Below are 23,609 nucleotides of genomic sequence, written 5' to 3'. Positions count from 1 at the left end.
GCAAATAAATATTGTATTGTATTGTATTGTATTGTAATTCATCGAAAACCTGTTCTCGCGCACGATTGGTCTAAACATGTCACTTGACCGCTATGCCTCGGCTAGAATTGGGCCGGCATCTCAGCATATGTCAGCATCACGAAGGTCTGCAAATGAAAAATAATGCAGTTATTACCCATCACTCCCCGTCATAACTGATCATTTTCCATCATTTGAAACCATTCAGAAAAAGTTGAAACATTCACCCCTTTATCAAGCACACTTATCCGTCAATTCTCGTCACTAAGTATCTTTTGTCGTCATTAAACACAATATTCACTGACATCAAACGCATTTTACCAACTTAGGGTATCAATTGCCGACGTTAGACGTCATCCGCCATCACTGGACATGATTCGCCGCCATTGAACATCAATTTCCGTCACTGGACATCATTACTCGACATCATATGCTATCACTAGAAATGAATTACCGTTGTTAAATATTATTTACCGTCATAAGACCAAATCTGCCGTCACTAGACGTCGTTTGTCGTCAGAAGACTTAACTTACCTTCATTATATATCATTGACCGTCCTTAGACATCATCCTCCATCATTTACAAACCATTCCCAATCATCAGACATCATTCCCAGTCATTTCCCATCATTCAACATCATTCTTAAGAATCCTTTATTGTCATGAAAGATCATTCACCATCGTTTGACATCAATCACTGTCACTGGACATCAATTTACGTCATTAACTTGGGAAAAAGACTCGTGACGGGAGGGGGGGGGGATAAATTCTAAGGATAGCAAATGATGTTCAGTAACAGGGAATGATGCCTAATGATAGTGAAATATGTCTATATTGACGGGGAGTAATGTCTATTGATAGGATATCTAGAACATCTAGGGCGGAATGCTGTTTAAGGACAGGAGTCATGCCTGGTAAGTTATGTCTAGAGACGATGAAGGAACTCTGATGACAGAAAAAAAATGCCTAATAACAGTGTTTGATGTCCAGTGACCCTGTAAAAGAAGTTAATGACGGCGAATGATAGCAAATGACGATATTTTTTTAAAATATTGACGGTTAGGGAAGTCTGATGATGGGTAACGGTACCTAGAGACAAGGCCGGAGAGAACAAATCAATGGACTGAGATAGAGATGCTGCCGCAAAACCATCTTAAAAATCGTTGAAGACCTAAACAGACTGCAAGCGGTCGTACTTCATGAAAAACCGGTTAAAGCGACACGACATATTCAAAAGTGGAGGTTAAAATGTAGGTAGGACATTGTACTTGTCTTGTTAAGTTTCCTGGAAAATATGAAAACTCCTTTTAGTTTGTTGCGGCCGAGGAAAATGCCTCGGAAGTAGGCCATAGGAAGTGGTTTCTCGGGAAAAAAAAAAAAAAAAAACATATTCCGGCTGTAATTGTCAACTTCACGCCAAGGGCTGCAAAGTATGATGTACCAAAACTCAGCTCAAACGCTATCAATTTGGTTATGAAAGAATTACAATATTAGTTTTTAAGCATTTTTTTTTTCCATTTTGACCTCTTTCTTGGGAAAAAAAAAGACAAATCTGTTATGTAAGTGCATTTCTATTCAAGAAAATAACTACACAAAAAAAAAGCTGCTTCCAAGATTAATAACTTCGTATAAACCTTCACGGTATAAAGAGATTGTCCAAAATTACAACACCAGTTTTCGATTAAATCATAACCACTAAAGGACAAAAATCTACTATTAAATGGTTAGAAAGCAATAACTGAGTTCTATTTATGAACGTCGTTGTGAGCAGGACAAGCTCTCTTTGATTTTCAGTTCTGTATATGTGCAAATGGTACTACGTCTTCATCGCACAAACTGCCTACCTTCTCGAAGTTATTTCAAAACGCAAGTCATCTTTTAATCTATTTTCTCTCAACCGATCGTCTTGCAAATGCAGGTATGGTGAAATAATCGAAAGAACATGATTTTGATCTAATTTTGGTTACATTAGCGAGCTTACTTACCTACCTACCAAAGATAATATGTTCTAAGTCTTCGCGATCTGTCTTCGTTTAAGCTTTAGCCCTCTTCTTTAAGGGCTTTAGGAATAAACTAGCAGCTCCTCTCTTATTACACTTACTTTGCAGAAAATTTACGAGCATAAAAAGCCAAATTGCATTTAAAGATTGCTCTACGCGAATGCCGGCTTCCGCGACCCACTTTGGTACTTTCGTATGCTTTTAATTACATCTAAACCACTATTTCATTTCTCAGTTAAAGAAATATCAACAGCTACCTTGATCGTCTTATACCTTATCTTAAACATTAAACGTTGTCTTCGTTGACTTCCTCATTAACCGACATTTCCTCGGGATTTTCATGCAGGTTAGGCGACGCTTCGGTACCCGAGGACACGCTGTCTTCGTTCCGGGTAACAACTGGAGTGATCGAAGTCTCTACTTCCTCTTTAACCAACACTAACGGTGTTTCGTCACACGTAATTCCCTCGGGATTTTCATGCAGGTTAGGCGACGCTTCGGTACCCGAGGACACGCTGTCTTCGTTCCGGGTAACAACTGGAGTGATCGAAGTCTCTACTTCCTCTTTAACCAACACTAACGGTGTTTCGTCACACGTAATTCCCTCGGGATTTTCATGCAGGTTAGGCGACGCTTCGGTACCCGAGGACACGCTGTCTTCGTTCCGGGTAACAACTGGAGTGATCGAAGTCTCTACTTCCTCTTTAACCAACACTAACGGTGTTTCGTCACACGTAATTCCCTCGGGATTTTCATGCAGGTTAGGCGACGCTTCGGTACCCGAGGACACGTTGTCTTCGTTGACTTCCTCATTAACCGACATTCCCTCGGGATTTTCATGCAGGTTAGGCGACGCTTCGGTACCCGAGGACACGCTGTCTTCGTTCCAGGTAACAACTGGAGTGATCGAAGTCTCTACTTCCTCTTTAACCAACACTAACGGTGTTTCGTCACACGTAATTCCCTCAGGATTTTCATGCAAGTTAGGCGATGCTTCGGTACCACCACTCTGATTTTTACTTTCGTCATATTGTTCTTCAAGTAGTTCTTCTCTGGTTAAGACTTTCTCCACCATATCGCCGGCGGTATCATTCGCTTCTTCATCAGGCGCGTTGTCATTTAATGAATGATTCTTTACGTTGATTTCCTCTGACTGCTGTTCACTTTCAAGTCCCCCTAGCTTTAAGGAACCAAAGGTGAATCGAACTCCTGAGCTTGGATTCGATGTTTGCTTCAAACCCCCGAAAATAAAAGCTGGTTTTGTAACACCTCCTTGGTTTGTTCCACCAGAGCCAAACGTAAAGCCTCCACCAAAGGATGAAGCTTCAGATCCAAATGCAAATAACGGTTTGGTTCCTTCCTTTTGGCCTTGACTTGGTTCTGCTCCCGGTTTTACATTTCCACAAGCTAAACACTGCACTTTATCACTATCGTTGTTTACCATACAGTCGCTACATTCCCATGATCCCTCAGCTGGTTTAAACTTGGTCACGAGATCCTCTTTGGCATCTGTAGTTTTGGGTGTTACTTGAAGCTTCACTGGTGTTTGGTTCCTCAGCATTCCCTGACATTCTTCAAACTTCTCCTTGAACAGCTTGGCGGTGTCTTCTGATTTAAATCTCACAGCAAGTTGTTCAGCTTTACATTCGCCCTCTGAAAAATCTGCCATTGTGCTCCACACCCACGATCTATCTGAACCTGCATTAGGCTTTAGTTTCATTTCAGCGGTTATCTGGTGATTGGCGCAGATTTTCAGCACTTGATCCCGCCGCATTAGAACTCTTATCTTTCCACTTCGCCTATTTTTCAAAAGCTTTATATCTCCAACTCCTCGTTCTTTCCACTGCTTGTCCTCTGCCACAAAACGATATAGCTTTGCCCTGTGGGAGAACATGATTTCTTCATCCTCTTCCCCTGTTTTAACATCGATCTTTTCAGGTAGAGGGATTATTGGCTCAAAGTGTGGTCCTTCATTATCCTCTTCCGTTGTCGACTCATCACGGTCTGCAGAATGTGGGGTTGTGAATAGTTTGGTGCCTGATCCCGGAAACCCAGACGGGGAATTACCGGAAGTTGGTTTCTTCCCAAATGGACTGTTACCCAGAGACGAACTGGCGATTGACTGGAATGACAATGACGATACGTTGGGAGAACCAAATAGGAACTTTTGCTCCTTGTTTGGCAAAGTATCTTTTGTGTCTTGCATGGCAGGTGCCGAGTCCTTGTCACTTTAGCAGAAAAAAAAGTAAAATTGTGTTAATTTTTGGATTTATAATTTCGATAGTACCTGTAACAACAATTTTATTAGGATCAGTTATCATTACATGTACCTTCAATTTTGGAAGTATTATAGCTAAAAGAGCCCCTTGTGTTTTATATAGGCTACTATGTGCTCCAAAAACAAAACAAAACACAAAAACGGCCATTACCAATAAGGTCTCGGACTTCGATTCCCATTCATCAGTTCCATGGGTTAGCGTTTAGCCCCGTTTCCTTGAAGTAAAGCGAGGACATCAATGCTAAAAACTTTGGAAAACATGGACAATTAACCTTGTACACCCCATTTGAATTAACACCTGTGCCTCTCTTCTGTTTTCCCAGTTTATTTATCTCGGAACTTTTTTAGAGCTACTTGATTACCATCTAAATACTTTGCCAAAAACAGCTCGCACAACTGACCTTTCAAAGGTTGAACTATCCTCTTCTGTGCTAACTTCTTCCACTTGAGCTTTTTCTTTGACATCTACCCCTTCTTGAATATTCTGGTTTTGATCATCCTTAGTATCATCAGCTCCTTCATTGTCTGCTGGGTCAGTCAAGGAACCAGCTTTAGGGTTTCTTTTAGTCTCCTGTTCGCTCAAAGTTTCTCCTTGATCTATAGAGCCAAAACTAAATGCAACTCCAGAGCTTGGGGTGGAAGTCTGGTTCTGGCTGCCAAAAGTGAAAACTGGTTTTGAATCGCCTTGACTTGTTCCACCAGAGCCGAATGAGAAGACTCCGCCAGATGACGAAGCACCAAACCCAAATGGAAAAAGTGATTTTGAATCTTGCTTTTGTTCTTTAATGACTTCTGTTCCTGACTTTACGCTTCCACAAGCTGCACATTCAACTTTATCTCTTTCATTGTTCACCCTACAAATCTCACTCTCCCATGATCCTTCTGCAGGTTGAAACTTCGTCATGACGTCTTTTCTGGCATCCTCATTTATTCTCTCTTCTTTGGCCAGGTTAGCTGATGATTGGTTTTCCGAAAGTTCTTGGCCGTCGTGGCCATCTTTGGAGTCGTCAGCTTCCTCATCAGGCTTTTGTTCATTAAATAAAGAAAGATTGCCATTGGTGTCCTCTGTCTGCTGTTCACTTCCAGGTCCTGCTTGTTTTAAGGAACCAAAGGTGAATGAAAATCCTGAGCTTGGATTTGATTTTTGGTTCGAGCTACCAAAAGTGAAAACTGGTTTGGTATCACCCTCTTGACTTGATCCTCCAGAGCCAAACATAAAGCCTCCACCAGAGGATGAAAGACTAGAGCCACCAAATGAAAACGACGCATTAGCTTCTTTCTTTTGGCCTTGCCTTGGTTCTGCTCCTGGTTTTACATTTCCACAAGCTGAACACTGCACTTTATCACTATCGTTGTTTACCATACAGTCGCTACATTCCCATGATCCCTCAGCTGGTTTAAACTTGGTCACGAGATCCTCTTTGGCATCTGTAGTTTTGGGTGTTACTTGAAGCTTCGCTGGTGTTTGGTTCCTCAGCATTCCCTGACATTCTTCAAACTTCTCCTTGAACAGCTTGGCGATGTCTTCTGATTTAAATCTCACAGCAAGTTGTTCAGCTTTACATTCGCCCTCTGAAAAATCTGCCATTGTGCTCCACACCCACGATCTATCTGAACCTGCGTTCGGCTGTAGTTTCATTTCAGCGGTTATCTGGTGATTTGCGCATATTTTAAGCACCTGATCCCGCCGCATCAGAACTCTCATCTTTCCACTTTGTCTATTTTTCAAAAGCTTTATATCCCCAACTCCTCGCTCCTTCCACTGCTTGTCCTCAGCAGCAAAACGATAAAGCTTGGTTCGATGAGAAAAAATTACCTCTTCATCTTCTTCACCAGTTTTAACATCGATCTTTTCAGGAAGAGGAATAATTGGCTCAAAGTGTGGTCCATCATGGTTACCATCCCCTGCTTCGTCATCTTCGTCTGCATTTTGGGAGGCAAACAGCTGTGACCCAGCTCCTGAAAAACCACCAAACGTACCTTGCGTCTTCTGTCCAAAAGGACTGCTTCCCAGTGAAGATGCAACGATGGATTGAAAGGTCAAAGACGACACACTTGCAGAGCCAAAAAGAAAGCCTGTCTTGTTTGAAGTCGTGGTGGAACTTCCCTTGGGGATGGGATCACTTGTCGGCTGGTCTGACTGTCTGTTAATTCAATATCGCAGTGTGTTATATGAAGTTCAGACATTTATACATTAACGCAACTTGGAAAGATCGAGATATCGATGCTGCATAACTATATCAATTCCACTACACTAACATAGGGTTACTCACCTCGCATCAGTTTCCGACAGATCAGAGCTGACTTCAAGCGCCGAACATTCATATCCGAAGAAGTTCCTTGGCAATTGAAGCCGTTTGGCTTTCTCCTTTAGATCAGCCGTTACTCCTTTCTCGAATATTATCATGACATCTTCTTCAGGTTTTTCCGATGTTCTTGAGTCCGGAGGCTTGCTCTCTGGTTTTGATAAGGATGGGCCCTTCTCTGGTTTTGATAAGAATGGGCCCTTCTCTGGTTTTGATAAGGATGGGCCCTTCTCTGGTTTTGATAAGGATGGGCCCTTCTCTGGTTTTGATACAGGCGCCTGTGTACCAATCTCGAAAGTTTCTTTGAATTTAGCAGCAACCTCACTAGTTCTAAACCTCGCAGCTAAAGTCTCTGCTGTGGCTTTTTCTTCTGAGAAATCCGCAAGTGTTGTCCACAGCCATGCCTTGTCAGAGTTTGAGAAAGGCTTCAGCACCATATCCGTAGAAATCATGTGATTAGCACAGAGTTTCAAGACATGTTCACGCCTCATTAAAATCCTGTTTTTATTAGAGTTTGAGTCACGAAGTATCTTGATATCACCAACACCTCTTTCTTTCCACTGCGATGCACCTCCGTCATACCTAAACAATTTGCAACGTTCACAAAAAAGTACCTCTTGGCCTTCTTCTCCTGTTCGGCATTCCACCTTATCAGGAAGTGGTATCAGTGGCTCAAAGTACGGGCCATCATCTTCTCCACGGCTAGGACTCTCAGGAGATGACGGTGTCGCAGGTGATGATGGTGATTTAGGTTTACGAGATGGAGACCCAGGTGAAACTGTCAAACTAAAAGTGAACTTCACAGGTGTTGTTGAGCCAAACGGAAGACTACTGGGTAAGTAACTCTGTCCGGGAGACGTTGAGGGCTTTTGCGACAAGATAATTCCTTGCTGACTGGGAGAAGATGTCTTGCTTGGAGAAAGGTAAATTTTATCTTCTTTTTCTTCATTTGGATCTCCCCGTCCGATGGTAAAAAGTTTCGAGCTAGCCAGTGCCGAGCCGCCGGGTGATTGGAAAATAGATGCAACTTGACAAGACTCCTTTTTGACGTCTTGAGCGGTGTTTGCTGGTTCTGATTGAGGGACTGCAGCATTCGACATTGGTCCTGAGGGTTTCAAATTTTCTTCCATTCCTATGGAAACAGTTCTCTGAGGTTCTCTTGCAGTCTTAACAGAGTTACATGCATTACATTGCAAATGTTCGGCATCGTTGTCAACGTCGCACACTTCACACGTCCACGAGCCTGGCGCAGGAGCAAATCTCGACATGAATTGCTTAAAAAGAGCACAGCCAGTCTCTTGTTCATCACCAGTTACTTCCTTTTCAGTGCTAGTTTCTGAGGGTAATGTCTCTCTGAGGTCATCAAATACTTCCTTAAACTTTCCAGCAATTTCTGCAGACTTAAACCTGATCGCGAGCCTCTCTGGTTTCGCCTCACCCTCGGCATAATCGGCTGGAGTGTACCACACCCAAGAACGATCTGATCCAACATTGGGTTTCAGCTCCATCCCAGCACTGATGTAATGATTGGCACACAACTTTTTTATCTGCTCCCGTCTCATGAGCACTCTTCCTTGACAAGACTTTGGATGCCGTAAGAGCTTCATTTCTCCGACCCCTCGTTCTTTCCATTGACTAGAATCACTGTCAAAACGGTACAGCTTGGCTCGCTCGCAGAACAACACATCTAAACCTTCTTCACCTGTCACAATTTGAATTTCATCTGGAAGAGCAATGATTGGCTCAAAGTGAAGTTTATCGTCATCTTGACCTTCGACGTCTTCACTTGTCTCAGCAAATAACTGTTTACCAGCTCCTTGAAATGGTTTAAAGCTTTCTTTTTTCTGAGTCACGGAAAATGCATCACCTTCTCTAGGCTTCAGGGATGAAAATGTCAGTTGACCAATCGAAGAGGACTCTCCAAACACATGTGAGGTGGGTAAGCATTGGTCTGGCCTTGAATCACTGTCTTGAAATTTAGGCATAGTGTTCTCTACTTCATTCTCTCTCTTTGATATCATAGGCTCTTTTGATTTTCCACAACCATAGCATCCACTGCATGATGCATGTTTAGTGTAATTAAAGAAATTTAACGGTAGACAAAGGCGACATGCTTTATCACGATCATTCATTGGGGCACGAACCTCATAAACGACAAAACAGTCTTCATCTTGCTTTTTCGTTGCTTTTAGTGGACTTTTAGCTGTCAAGAAACGTCTCCCAGTCATGTGAGAAGGAAGAGTGGCGGGTCCAACGCTCTCTGGTGGGGTGGAATGAATCGGAATTGGTTTCACTGGAGTTGTTACCACATTTCCTTTACTAGATTGAAACTGTACCTGCACTTGAGATGGTTGCATAACTGGCATTCTCGCGGGAGACTTATCTAATTCATCCTCTTCATCGTCGGTGGCAGGGTAACTTGAGGTTTCATCGTCAGAATCTTCGGATTCATCAAGATCTTCAACATACTCATCATCATCGTCGTCATTACGGTCATATTCTTCTGCTACAAACGACGTAGGCATGGTTGTGCCAAGTGAGTAAGACTCCTCTCCTGGCTCATCAACAACATAAGGTGTAAAGTCATAGCCTTCAGCCGGGGAGTCTGGAGCGACTAACTCTTGCTGTTCTTTCGCAGCAGCAAGGCATCGAAGTAACTCACTGCTAGAAAACTCCATGACGGGTCTACTACTTAAAGTAAATGCCCCTTGCATCTGAGCATGGGGAAAAACTGTCAACGGTCGAGGCAACATTTCTGATGTCTGTGAAGTGCCCTTAAGTTGTGTTTTAGCAGGGTCTGAGAGGGGCCCTGTTCCCCGGTGCCACCAATTAGCTCCACCGAGAGGCGGAAGGGACTGAAGTTGACCAAACTGAAAGCTACCAGTAGGTTGTTGCCAAAACAATTTCTGTTCGGAGATTCCTAAATTGGTGGTAGGCGTACTAAAAGAAAATGGAGGATAAGTTTGACCTTGCAAAGCATGCTCTGAAACATTTTGTGGCACTTGGCTGTCTACATCAGATCTCTCGCTTGGAAGAGGATCTGTCCGTGTATCGGATGCAGATAAATCTGGATCAAAAGTTGGGGACCTCCCAGTATTAAAGGAGCCAAATGATACGGTGTTTTCAAAGGCAGCTTTCTCTGTCGTCAAGGAAGGGAGTGATGATCCAGTCATGCTTGACGAACCAAAAGTGAAGGCGGGGGAGTTTGATTTGTCAGCGTTAGCAGGGACTCCAAAGGGCGCCAACACAAATGATTGAGCCGTTGTAGGCTTTGTCCCTGCTGGCACTGTAAATGCACCTTTATCGGAACCAGATGCCGTGTTACCAGCTATTCCTGCTGATGATGTACCAAACGCAAAAGGGGAACCACTTGAACTTGAGTTCTCCATTCTAGTAACACCTTCTCTGAGTAAAAACCTGAATGGCAAATTGCTCGAGGCTGTATGTAGCGTTTGCACATCGCTCTCTCCAAATTCAACTTGCGACTCAGTCGCACCGGTATCAATAGTTTTTTGACCATCTTTCCCAAGTGCAAAACTAAAAGGGAAGCTGTTTGACGTTCCATGCGATGTTCCAAGAGCACTATTTGCAGCGGTAAATGCCGTCCCTGTCTTGACATTTCTAACTGTAAATGGACCGTCAGGTGAAGGTTTTCCTTGTAAACCAATTGGCGAAACCAATTGGAAACCAGACTTGGAAGCCTCAGGGGAGACAGATGCATTTCCCTCTGACAACTTAGCAGCTCCACAGGCCATGCACACACATGTACGTTCCTCATTGGAGATCCAACACACAGAGCATGACCAACAGCCAGGTTTTGGAGCCAATTTAGTCATGAAGTCGGAAATCTTGTTTGCAGATTGTGCCGTTTTATGTACGTTAGAGGTATCTTTCTTTGGTAAGTTTTGACAGTGCTCAAACTTTTCCTTGAACAATAGAAACTCATCTCGGGTTTTGAACCTCACTGCCAATTGTTCTGGTTTTCCAATCTCCTCTGAATAATCAGCAAAAGTGTTCCAAATCCATGCATTGGTTGTGCCTTTCTTTTCTGTCAACTTCATATCATCTGTAATAAAGTGATTGGCACAAATCTTATGGATTGCCTCGCGTCTCATCAATATTCGACTACGTCCCTTCTCTGAGTTATAAAGAATCTTTAATATGCCAATACCGCGCTCTTTCCAAGCAGATACATCTTTGTCATAGCGATACAGCTTAGCTCTGCTACTGAACATGACCTCTTCATCCTCCTCTCCAGTTTGTACTTCAACTCGTTCAGGGAGGGGTATGAGTGGTTCGAAATGAACATCTTCAGTATATGAAGTGGAAGAATCGTGTCTTGGCCTTCCAGGCGACACAGGTGACGACACAGGTGACGTCACGAGCTCCTCAACCTGCTTTACTCGTTTTTCTGGGCTGTTGCTTGCGCTTAAACCGGCAAAGAAACTTGAATCAATCTTCAATGATCCCTTGATCCTTGGCGACGTCAGAGGTTTTCCGCCTTCTGATAGAGACATCTGCTTTGTACCAGCCGGCGTGGATTCGAACATAGGTCTACTCTGATCTTTTGGACTCGGATAAAGTGAAGTGGCATCAGGAAATGAGAGATATCCATAACTTGACGCCTGTAACATGCTTATTTGTTTCTAAAGGGAAACAAGATTTGTTCATTTGATTTTCATAGAGCTTGACGAAGGTAGTGCATTAAAAATATTATCAACTACAAACTCAATAACGTGAAAGCTTTTGGCGCTAACCTGCAAATGTTGTATTTGCTCAGACATGCTGTTCATGGCTTCATCTCTAATAGCCATTTGTTCTTGCAGGTAGCCATTATTAAGAGTCACTTCACTCAATTTAGCAATCAGATCTTTTGTGCTGGCGTCATGTGGCTAAAAATATTGAGGAGAAAACATTCTTCCTTTTAATCAAAAAAGAAAAGTATTACAACATTTTGAAATAAGTGAAGTGCTACAAATAACCCACAGCCTGAAAACCAGAAAAATCTACATTTTATACAGTTGATCGTGTAGTATTATCGCCCAGGAAATTTCTAAGAGAACTGTTTTACATGACTGTAACTTACGATTTGAAAACCACAGCGGAATCAAGGAAGAAGTCGTTGTGTGTTGTTAAAATTTAGTAGGACTGGCTCACGAAAACTCACTGTTCAGTTCTGCCATGATAAGTTCTCTTCGTTACTGAGAAAATATTCTTTTCTGCCTCGAGGACATTCAGAAGAAAAATGAATGAATCGATCAATTTCAACCTCATAAACAAATGGAACTCTTACCTGTTCCAACCAGAAATTGTCATCGGATTCCTGTACCTCTGATGCATTAGTTGAGCTGCGCCGGCTTCCTGGATAAGACGAACTGTGATGACTGTCTAGACGTTGGCCTAAAATGAGAAAGAGAAAATTAATCTGGGCTCTTTTTTAATGTTGGTTTTAAGGCTTTCCTACTGTGTTAGGTTCAATACTTTCCCATAAACTTCCTAGATTGTAGCTTTCCTCGTTACTAGCGGCTAGCATTTTTCGAAAGACATTTAATACCATACAAATCTGTGAAAACCTCTGTTCTGGTCACTATACGTGGGATTCTAATGAAGACTTGAGGCTCTGGTATTCACACTGAACAATCCTTACTACCTGATGCTGGCTTGGACAGTAGAACTCCAGTTCTAATCAAGTTCTCTATCTCTGTAAGCTCATCCACGACAGCCTTTCGACCAATCTAAGAAAAGAGAATATCAATGTTAGCATTTTACAACGAGTGCCGGGTTGTAACAACAATATTCCTTACTTTGATCTTGTTCTGAACGTAAGTTCTGTTTGAGGAAATACATTACAGAGGGTCTGTGGAGAACATCCTATCTGAGTTGTCAACTCATCATCAAGTGAGATATCCCTAACTTGACAACATGTCACCATTTATACCATATCAAGTAAGACAGATAAGAATTAGAGTAAATATGGCAAAGAATCGATGCTTGGAATCCGAATTCCTCACTGGAAATCATTTTTTTTCCCAGCTCCACACTCATGAAAAGACGGAAAACATCTTTCTTTATGTCATACTATCGCAAACAAAGACTCCGTGAAAGAGACGAAGGTGGACAACTAAATCAACAGTTTCTCCATAAGACACTGGTACATGGATGTGCACATTTCAGTCGAAACAAAATATATTCTAGCCTGCACTGTAGGCGTCTTATTTGGGCGAGCTAACGTTTTTATCTGACTGGCCATGTTTGATTTGGAGTTAGACTGGACGGCGAGGGTAGGGGGCGGGAGAAGGGCGAGTGGTTGATGTCTGGAGCTTAACAGTACCAATCAAAAGTACAAACTCTGTTCGTGGGCGAACAGAGTTTGCAAAATAACAATGATCTGTGACATGGATAATCTCCACTCCCCTACCCACATCCCTCTCCTTATTATTGACCGTTGACCACCCCCTTGGTACAAATTTCTTTCTCTTCCCAGCCTTCCACTGTCATTAAAATCAAAGAGCGCAGCCATAATTTTCATTAAGAAAATAATGAGCATTCGCTCGCCAAAATGACGCCTGCTCTGAAAGCTAAATAGCGTCATGATAGGTTCATACTTACATCAGAGGGGTTAGTTATCTTGAGATAAGACTGAAGTAATTCTCGCGCCTTCCGCAGACTTTGGTAATACTGGGGTGGCAAAGTAGTTTCTGCCTCTGACTCCTCAGTTGCTGCACATTTCTCAACATGTGCAAGGTATTTGTAACCCTATAAAATAAAAAAACCAAAAAAATGGCTTTGTAGTTAGTAACAATCCAAAGACTACCCTTAGAAATATTGGCACGCAAGCCAGGGTTTCCATCTTACGCTATGCTATATTTTTAATTACCTTATCCTATTTTACCATTTGGGCATCGTAAATTCCTAATAAAGTAATTTGAAAAGAATTCAGAAGTGCAAGTCAACATGGATGATCCTATCAAGGCCAGTCTGGTGAAGTTCCTGAGAGACATTGCTAGCACTTCAACTAGTCATATAAATTCAAACACAGAACATGATTACTCCTTTCACCCTCACCTGTGCAAGATTGTACAATCCTGGAGGTGTTTTGACCATTTCAAAGAGTTCCATGGCTTCAAAGATCTTTCCTTCCTTCAACAGGCCACCTCCTATTGCCAATCGGACAGACTGAAACTGCGTTTTCAAATCATTTTCCTGTGGATATGGCGACAGATACTTTAAGTTGTGAGATAATCAAGCAACAGCGAATAAATTATTTCATTCCACTCACCTGTAGTTCATCAAATACATGAGGAAATAAGGGATTCTCGCAGTACGGTATAGACTCATTCCTGTGGAAAACAAGGAAGCATCAATCAATCACAAGTCAGTCAGGCAAGCAATCAGTGAGTTATCAACTAATCAATCTCCCTGCCAAGTGGGAGACCAGTCAAGCACTTTGAAGTTCATTTGAGGAACATAACCCAATTTGAAATTTTTTCGTGTGACTTATGAAGTAACTTTTTTTTTTTGACACAGCATAAAAAATGATTAGAGAAGAGACGTGAGACAAAGAAGAAACAAGCATGAATGGTGATAGAAAATACTACCAAAGGTTGTAAATGACAAATGAAAATTTTGTTTAGAATTTAGGGTTCAGGTAGCATTGACTTGATGTGCCCATAAATAGACTCTCGCAACAAGCAGTAAAATGTCCAAAAAAGAAGAGGGAAGCTTACAGGAAGATAACAGTAGAAAGTTAGTAGGAGGGTTTTATACATAGTAAAAGGATTTCGACATGATGGCCATAAGTAATGTAACTCACTTTTCATGCATTTCCAAGATTTTGGCTGCTTGTCTGAAGTAGTGTAAACTCCATTTTTCCATACTCTGAAACAATGAAATAAAGAAATCAAGCAGCACATTAAGTTAGTTTGTTAAGGAAAAGTAAACAATTCAAGTTTCTAAAATTTCATAGCTACTGATCTGTAATTTAAGTCTTAAAAAAAACTTCAGTCAAAGAAAAGAGAGACATTTTAAGAGACTTGCAATAGTGCATTGTAATCACTATATAGTTTACTGATCAGAAGTACAATATAAAATTACAGACCTTCCAATGTTCCTCATAGAACCATGGATTTGGGACACTTCCCTTCAGATACGTTGCCTGAAACACCACAATGGATCTGTTGTGGTTCAATTTTATCCTTGGTTCAAATTATCTTTTCTTTTGTTTTTGAGTATTGTAATGTATGATAATGATTTTGAAACAAAGGAAAATAAAATTTAAACTAAGGATAAAATTGAACCACAACAGATATATAACGTCTTGTAAACTAAACAAACACATTTTTTCCTTAATGTGACACAACATTGAGTACATTGACATTTCATTTGCTACCTTACAGAAAGTGGTAATTTACAAAGTTCTAAAATACACATAGCCAGCTGTTGCTCTACTTAGTAAATTTGTATTTTGTCACCTGGTCAATGTGATTCTTGTGAGCTAAATGTTGTTTTTAGTTGACCTCAGAATAAGGAAAAAACACAAAAAGAAATGATATTACTTCCCTTACACCAACCTTGGATCCAAAGGCTTTGGCAAGGTAGATCAGCAGTTGAACTTGCAGACCATGTCTCTCATCCACAGCTCGTATTTTCTCCATGCCACACTGAACAGTGTGGCAAGTTCTATTAGAATCTTTAACACTACATAACAAATTAAGTGTGCTTAATAGGTTTATATTTGAATCAATAGAAAATCACAGGGATATGTTTTATTCTTAAACCTTTCCACCTTTTTTTAATCATTCATAGGTTACTTTTGGCAAGGAAAAAAAGCTTTATTACAAAAATGAACCCTGTACTATAAGTAGCAAAAGTTATTTCTTTAATAATTGGTGACAAGTAGGTTGTCTTGCTCTTGCTTGCCAAAATAATATCAATGCACAAAAACCAGAAGAATTTCCTCAACCCCTGAATAGGATGCTTTTTTCATTGTTACCCTTTGTAAGCTGGCACATTCAGGGGTCTGTGTTTCAACTCCTGGAAGAGCAGGGCAAATTAAGAGGGGGGTCAAACCAACCCCATACTGGTACAAAGAACCTGTTAGTATTCCATTTTACCTGAATTATAAGAATAAGCTTTAAAGCCAAGAAATTTGCCACAACTGGATAAACATACACCAGGTATGAAAACAGTTTCATCACAGCCCTCAACTTGAACAAATTTGTACCTATATTTTCCAGTGTAGAGATTATAAGCACATGTCCACCACTCCTGTTGCACAGGTAAGCTTAGAGTATTGCAAAGCGGCTGAGGTAGAATTTGAGGCTCATAATCCTCATAAACAATGTCTTTGTCCTCTAAAACTCTAGCTGCTGAAGTCCTTACAATTGCATAAACAAATGCCTAGAAGTACATAAACAGTTGTTTTAGGGTATTTGTCAAATAAAAGGTTTCAAATGGTTAGATGATAGTGAAGAGAAACCAGTTTACTTTAAAAGTTGTATCATCTTCTTGCCTACATCTTCAAGTACATGTATGGTTAATGAAAGAAATAGCTAGCAAAACGTTACAGTCTACCTTGTGAAATAGGCTGACAGCAAGTTCTTTTTTAAAACCTTATAGTCACAATTGAAAACTCAAAGGAACACATCCAAATGCTTATAAAATTAGCTACAAATGCATGTGTTACAATGTAAACACTCTCTGTATTACCTCCAGGTCCCTCAAGCATAACATGTTAGGAGCAATCTGTTTCTGAATGCTTAGAACATCAAGTCTCAGCTCTGGAAAAATGTCCTTCACCATAGTACCCACTGAGAGATGAAAATCAAAGTTTAATCAGAAAGAATTCTGAGAACAAATATGATTAATATAACACTCATGTTTAAAGGAGCTTCATCCAACCTCCAGGCCTCATTTCCTTGTTGTATTGATACCAGTGTAATCCAATCCATGTGATCTTTTCTAGGCTGCGAGGATTCTCCCTAACTGCCACTACAAGTCAAGACACGTGAGATTATATTACACCTCCTAATGGTAAAACTCTAAGGAGGATTAAGAATCATTTGTGCCACAGTTGTGAAAAATTCATAATTTATCTCTAATCTACAAAACTTTCTACTATTCTAACAACAGAATGACATGACCTTTAATCACTATCAATGAAACAGTCTGCACTTTACCTTCATCCCAACTGACCAATTGATCAACTTCAGGTATTGTCAGCTCATTCTCACAGAAGTCTTCATCGAAAGCCAAGAAAGACTACAGAATGAACAAAACAGCAAAGTTACGTGTGTATTCCAAGTCCACAAATTCCTTAATTCAGTCGTATCTCTAACAGCACTAGCAGAAAATGAACTCTTACATGTAACTGTCTTAGTCCCAGAAAGAGTACCGGTATCCTTGACTCTTTTTTTGTTGGGGACAAATTTTTTCTTTAGACTCCACCACAGGAGGTTTCACAGGGTGAGCTTCTCTTAAATGTTAAAAGATAACAGAATCTCCAAACTTTGTTGAACACAACTTTGACTTAATACAAAAACTATTTCCATAATCATGTAGCACGATAAAAGGCAGTTGTTTTCATGTATCTGCACTTCTCTTGTACTAATGTACATGTATGTTGCTCACAACTACCTCAAAGGCCAAAACATTTTGATAAGCTTACACCTTTTTTGTGCTATTCATCAACATTTCCCAAATGTATGTGTATCTAAACCTGCCAGTCTAACTGAATAGAACATATCTTAACACAATGACTCTGTTATTTACAGTGCAATGCTTACTTTATTTAAATCTCTCACATCCCTGTAAATTGTACTGAGGATGTCATGTTTCCCTTGCCTTGAACAGCAGTCTGTGTAACACATATCCAACCAGTCTTGACCAAGCTTGTCTCTTGTGGCCATAAGGAAATGTCCTGTGATTGAAAAATACTTTCAATGGAAGATTGGCGTAATCCTTTGCTAAAAACCTATCAACAGAATTTCATTATACCTCTCCCAGACATGGTTGTTTCCAGCCCCCTCATCATACGTACTCATTTCAAGCTATGCAATGGTAACTGTAATTAAAGGGTACAATAGGATATAAAACAGATATGAAACTAGAGTCTGAAAAACACTTAACCAGTTTGACTGAGCCGTGAGCAAGCCATGATGTACCACTTGAGAGGGTCTTTGTTTTTAGGAGCTCTAGCAACCCATGGTGTTTTTGTCTCAGGCGGTGGAATACTGACACTTGTCAAGTAACAGGCACATGCAAATCTCAGCCCTCTAGGCCATGTTACAAATTTCTGTAGAAAAAAAGAAAAAAAATGATCAGATTCTCACCACATAAACCTGAAAAAAAACACTCTTATTCTACAATGACACTTAATAGACACCTGAAGCAATAAATATTTGTCTCCAGGTGGGAAACAAAAAAAAATTAATCCTTGTAAAAACCAACTTCTGACAAGTATTTTAAGACTACTGTTCAACATTTTGTACATGAATATGTACATAGTACAACATAACACAACATTATAAAAGGCTACTATTGGTAAATGTCATTTTTAATACACTTTTAGACAGCAGTAAGTTCAATCTAAGAAATACAGCTTTATTCCAAAACCTTTATAACTATGCTAAGCTTCATTTGTTTCTGCAATCACTTGGAAACAAAATTAATTTAAAGCAATAGAGATTAAATGTAGGTTAGAGTGATCAAAATTATGTAGATGTAAAAATTGCATAGGGTTACGGTCAATCATGTGCACAATTTTGCGTGCCATGAATCTTCATGATGGCCACAGCTAGGAAACATCACATGTCGGTCCACAGGAAAATTATCAGATCATCTCCATCATTAACTTCCGCTGACTTCAAAAGCGCTTTTGGAAGATGCTTGAAATACCTCTTTGGCAAGTCGAATTAACAAAGTGCCGCAGTACATGTAAAGCTGAGCTTTCATCTCTGCTAGGATCACTTCCCACTCAGTTGGTCCACCAGATGTGGATCGTCTTGGTGACTGGCGGATTTTACGTCTATCAGCCATAAACAAACAGTGATCCAACCTAATAAAGTTATTAAATAATATAAAGATATTAATTTTCATCATTTTTAATGAATGCTGCATCAGCTTTATAATGTTTAAATAAAGCACACAATGCCTTGTTTGGTTTAACAGGTGTCAAGAAATTTCACCAGCCTTGTTTTGTTTATGACAATGTCTGCCATTTATTTGTTTGCAATCAAATCAATGTCAACTTGTGAACATAGGTGTTCATAAGTCTTTATGGATGGAAGGCTAAGGAGACTTCATCAAAGTGAAAAAATACAAAATTGAAACTGAATGCAGAAATCCTACAGTGTACATGACGTCTGATGCAACATGTACTCCCAATCTTTCACCAGGGAATACAAGACAATTTGGAAGGAGAATCTCGCAGTATATAAAAAGTCACTGTTGGCTTTCTTCCCTCCTACCTCTTCAATAAAGCCACAACTCATTTCACACTGTCAGCTTTCATTCTGGACAATCATCCTTACTGTTCAGTAACACTAAACCGGTTTCTAAGTTTATTACATGTATGTCCTAAAGCCTACCTGAAGAGAACATTGATAACTTCACGAGTGCTACATTCATGGAGGTTAAGTTCCAAAAACTGACAAAGAGCAATCAGAAGGTAGGCATGAACATCAAGCATGCTGTTACCAGCACTGACTGCTTCATCTTCCAATACTGCAGGAGTACCAAGGAAAGAGAAATTTGAATAAATTTATCATAAAATGTAAACTTTACAAACAATGTCTCCCTAAAAATATAAAGGACTTGGTTAATTTCCAGTCTACATAAGTGTATACAAAGTTATCACCAATTATTTATAAAACTACCAGTTGTAACATAGCTTTTTCCTTCTTCAGAAACAGAAGCATTTCTTGAAAAATCAAGTATTGAATACTTACAGTGCTTTTCTAGAGATGCAAGGTATTTCTATAAACAAACAAAGCAAAGAACAGGTTTAATGATGATATAATTCTGTCAAGTAACCAGTGTAGAGGAATTCTCAACTGCAAGCCGTCATGCTCTGGAGTCTCACCTCAAACATTTCCACACAACAAGCAATCCATGGTAGACTGTCTTGGAAGGCTTTTGTTTTTAAAACTGTCACACAATGAGTAAAAGCCTCATCAAGCCGTCCTGCAAAAAGACAAAGAATTTCTCCTTACAACATCAATACAATATCAAGCCAACAAGTGATGAGAATGAAAGAAAAAATTGGGGGAATATAAGTTGATCCAATAACAAATTCTCAAAATCAACATTACAAAAATTGTATGGTAGACACAAAGGAGAAATACTAATGAGATCTTGAGAGGGAGAGGGTTAAAAGGAATATAATCAATCAGTAGTACAATACCTCTCACAGCATACAGTCTCACCAATCTTACATGTAAGTCAACCTCTCTGGGCCTTTTGCTCTACATAAACAACAGAAATAGCTACATCATATAGCATGCAGACCAGTATGGTGTGTGTGTATCACATCCAGTATAGACAGACCAGTATAATGTGTGTGTGTCACATCCAGTATAGACAGACCAGTATAGTGTGTGTGTGTCACATCCAGTATAGACAGACCAGTATAGTGTGTGTGTGTCACATCCAGTACCGACAGACCAGTATAGTGTGTGTGTCACATCCAGTATAGACCGACCAGTATAGTGTGTGTGTGTCACATCCAGTATAGACAGACCAGTATAGTGTGTGTGTGTCACATCCAGTATAGACAGACCAGTATAGAGTGTGTGTGTGTCACATCCAGTATAGACAGACCAGTATAGCATGTGCATGTCACATCCAGTATAGACAGACCAGTATAGTGTGTGTGTGTCACATCCAGTATAGACAGACCAGTATAGTGTGTGTGTGTGTCACATCCAGTATAGACAGACCAGTATAGTGCGTGTGTGTCACATCCAGTACCGACAGACCAGTATAGTGTGTGCGTGTCAAATCCTCTTCCTCCCACTTATTTGCACTGTTAATCATGGGAAGTACAAGGAAATAGTCTAAGAGATACTTACCAGCTCCTCAGAAATCAAATCTTCAAGAGCATCATAATCTACAACTTCGGCTGACTCCAGGAGATGCAACTATGGTGTAAAGAAAACTTTATCAGTTAGTTTGTCAATTCATAACTAGCAAAACAACATCAATATTACTTTGAAATGTTAGATACATGTAACATTAAAACACATCACTCAAAACAAAACTCACCCTTAGACTGAACACATCCGGATGACCAGGAAACAAACGAGCACCTCTGTCTGCCCATGCCTACATGGTAAATTACCAAAATTAATCCACATTTACCCCTCGGATCCCTAAGACTGACCAGCACCTTGTTTCTCCTTACAATATCACCCCAGAATTACACATCAAGGTCACGAGATTATAAAAAATAATCACCAACTAAAAAGCTCTTGATTGTTAAACTAATTCTCCTTATCAGCACCTTGGGAAATGTATAATAAGCAGTATGGAGAATGTGCATACTGACATTGGGATGTAAAGGGTTAAAAAAGACCATTTTTAGGTGTCACCATTTGAGGTCAAGAGTTCAAAAGTAACTGACCTTAGCTCTTTCAGGGTGAACTGGTACACTGCAGTACAACTTTACCACTGAAATAGATATTATGTACAATAATTTCAATTTTTTTTGTTCTTTTTCATTTGATCATTATTTGAAAGCTTTTTTATAAGATACAAGATAAGAAAGCAGACTAAATTTTAGTTTAAAAATATATAACTGAGGGAATGAAAAGCAATTCAATGAGCATCACCCTGACCTTTCAAAACCAGTTCCTTTTGACTGTTATTCAATTCCAAAGACCTGTAAGATTCATGCATTTACAAATTACTGTTATTATCATAATGACTACTATCAAAATTGTCATAATCATTACATAATCAATAATAGTATTTACTAAAACAGAGGCTAGCATGGAGGACATGCTCTGATTGGTCACTTAAACTCCAAATAACTTTTGTCATTCACCTCCAAACAACATGCGTGGAATTTGCACCAAAAATATTGTAATCATTGCAGGAATAAAGAGTTAAAATCATGTTTCCAAGCTACATTATCACACTGTTTCAGTACATACTAAAACAGTTCATTACTTCACCTTGTGGCTCGGTAATTATCCACCACTAGCCTCCTTCACTATGGTGAATAGTTGCTAATTATTATCATCATCATCATCATCATTATCATTACTATTATTATTATTATTATTATCATTAATATTATTATTATTATGATGATGATACTGATGATGATAATGATGATGATAATGATGATGATAATGATGATGATAATGATGATGATGATAATGATTGACTCTAAATCCCAGGAAATTAATGGCCTTTTTCAGAACTACTGTACCTTCAAGAGCATGACTAAATATGAGATAAAAAAAACATGGTACCTGCGATATGAAGCTACGGCCTTTTCTAGTTCACCCACTCCTTCATACAGCTTTCCCATGAGACAATGACCCCTACAGAATGGAAGGAAATATCAACTGAGCAACTTTTAAATCTTGGTGTTCATTTCCTTTATCAAAACACAGGTTTTAAAAATGTGATTTGGGAAAGACAAGAGTATTGCATTCTGCAAGTATCATTTCTAAGGTTTTTTATGGCTACTGCCATAACCATTACAAAACAACAAAATGTACATGCCATAAATAATCAAAAGGATGGAAACATTAAGTATGATTAGCACCTGACACTCCTGAGCACAAACCCAGATACAATTATGTTGCAGAAAACCCTTATAAATACATGAAGAATACAGCTGTGAAACTATCTGAGACTGAACTAGCCTAGAACTTCTCAATCAAAGTCAAGCACAAATTTGTTTTTCTTTTTTCATTCTTTGACATATGTGTAGATAATACCTACCTAAAGTCAGTCTCCTTTTCACTAATGTAAGCTTCAAGATATCTTACGAGGGAAAAAAGCAAAGACACTTTTTTATTTTAAATTATCATGGCAGTGCTCTAGATATATCATTACATCCTCACCAAACTTTCCTCATCCAGGTCACATATTTGAGAGGCTAATCAGGGAAGTCATTGCAACACATTCACTAGATAACAGAGCAGTGAGGCCCTTCCTGGGCTGAGAGGGACCCTAGTTTGAGGGGAATCAATTGATTCAAAAGAGGTGAAAGTATCTATGTATTAAAATCCAATAATATTCTAACCACCTCATCAGGAGAAAAACCCTTGTTGAAAAGTTATTGGATTTTTAACAGTAGACTCTAGATTTCCCAATCATCCAATATTGGAAATTTAAACCTTGGATTTTCCAATGATAACCACATTGGAAGACATATTCTTTCCCTGTGATATTAAGTGCAGGCGTAACAAAATCGATCATGATCACCCACCGAAAAAGGCCTCGGTAGATTAATGACAGGATTGACTTTAAATTTTGCTTAGTTTCACCGGAAAACCATAGAGAAATATACTCGATCGCCAACGTACGGCTAAAGTTGTCCAAAACTCCTCAAATCCTATGGAGGAAGTGTTTCGAACAAGTTCTACATAACTAACCTCTTTGCGCTCTCATAGTCCGATACCTCCTTGTACAGCTTAGCAAAGGCAAACCCTTTAATATTTGGCTGAAAGTTAAGCCGAGGACACTGTTAAAAATTCTGAACTGAGCTGGATATAAAACCGGAGGAAAATGCGTGCAAATGAGACATCTACCTCGTGTGCATTCGCACAGAGTCGCCGGACTTTCGCTACGTATTTATCGATCTCATCTTTCGTCCACTCCATACTTTCTAGATATCAGTACAAGAAAGATGAATTCAAATCAAATAGAAAGGTTGTCAAATTTTGTCGTACATTTCTACCATGAGAATCGAATTTCACTCTCGAGAGATTTTTAAGTACGAAAACCGCCAGCAAGCGTTTGACTGCACGCATGAATTATAATCATCTGCCG

The 23,609-nt window shown here is 39.7% G+C and overlaps 1 protein-coding gene across 1 annotated transcript; it reads right to left on the bottom strand.

Annotated features, from left to right (window-relative positions):
- Positions 1 to 1,573: 1,573 nt before the first annotated feature.
- Positions 1,574 to 23,586, bottom strand: LOC113676213 (E3 SUMO-protein ligase RanBP2). The gene is made up of 31 exons (XM_089209667.1): positions 23,369 to 23,586; positions 23,213 to 23,280; positions 22,557 to 22,598; positions 22,079 to 22,150; positions 21,437 to 21,480; positions 21,223 to 21,269; positions 20,865 to 20,924; positions 20,672 to 20,740; positions 20,005 to 20,065; positions 19,684 to 19,784; positions 19,550 to 19,577; positions 19,190 to 19,325; positions 18,498 to 18,657; positions 17,730 to 17,895; positions 17,387 to 17,520; positions 16,781 to 16,862; positions 16,503 to 16,592; positions 16,311 to 16,411; positions 15,826 to 16,001; positions 15,173 to 15,299; positions 14,701 to 14,757; positions 14,416 to 14,480; positions 13,882 to 13,942; positions 13,668 to 13,805; positions 13,212 to 13,358; positions 12,253 to 12,337; positions 11,896 to 12,002; positions 11,360 to 11,494; positions 6,570 to 11,248; positions 4,698 to 6,440; positions 1,574 to 4,246 (listed from the first exon to the last, which is right to left on the bottom strand). The coding sequence occupies exons 1-31, from the start codon at positions 23,438 to 23,440 to the stop codon at positions 2,305 to 2,307; spliced, it is 10,995 nt and encodes a 3,664-aa protein (XP_089065793.1). The 5' UTR covers positions 23,441 to 23,586; the 3' UTR covers positions 1,574 to 2,304.
- Between the last annotated feature and the right edge of the window lie 23 nt (positions 23,587 to 23,609).

The sequence above is a fragment of the Pocillopora damicornis genome, chromosome 6 (genome assembly GCF_964200805.1).
Source record: "Pocillopora damicornis chromosome 6, jaPocDami1.2, whole genome shotgun sequence".
In the NCBI taxonomy this organism is placed as follows: Eukaryota; Metazoa; Cnidaria; class Anthozoa; order Scleractinia; family Pocilloporidae; genus Pocillopora; species Pocillopora damicornis.
Note: the sequence above shows the minus strand (reverse complement) of the source record. Positions and strands in the feature narration are given on the sequence as shown.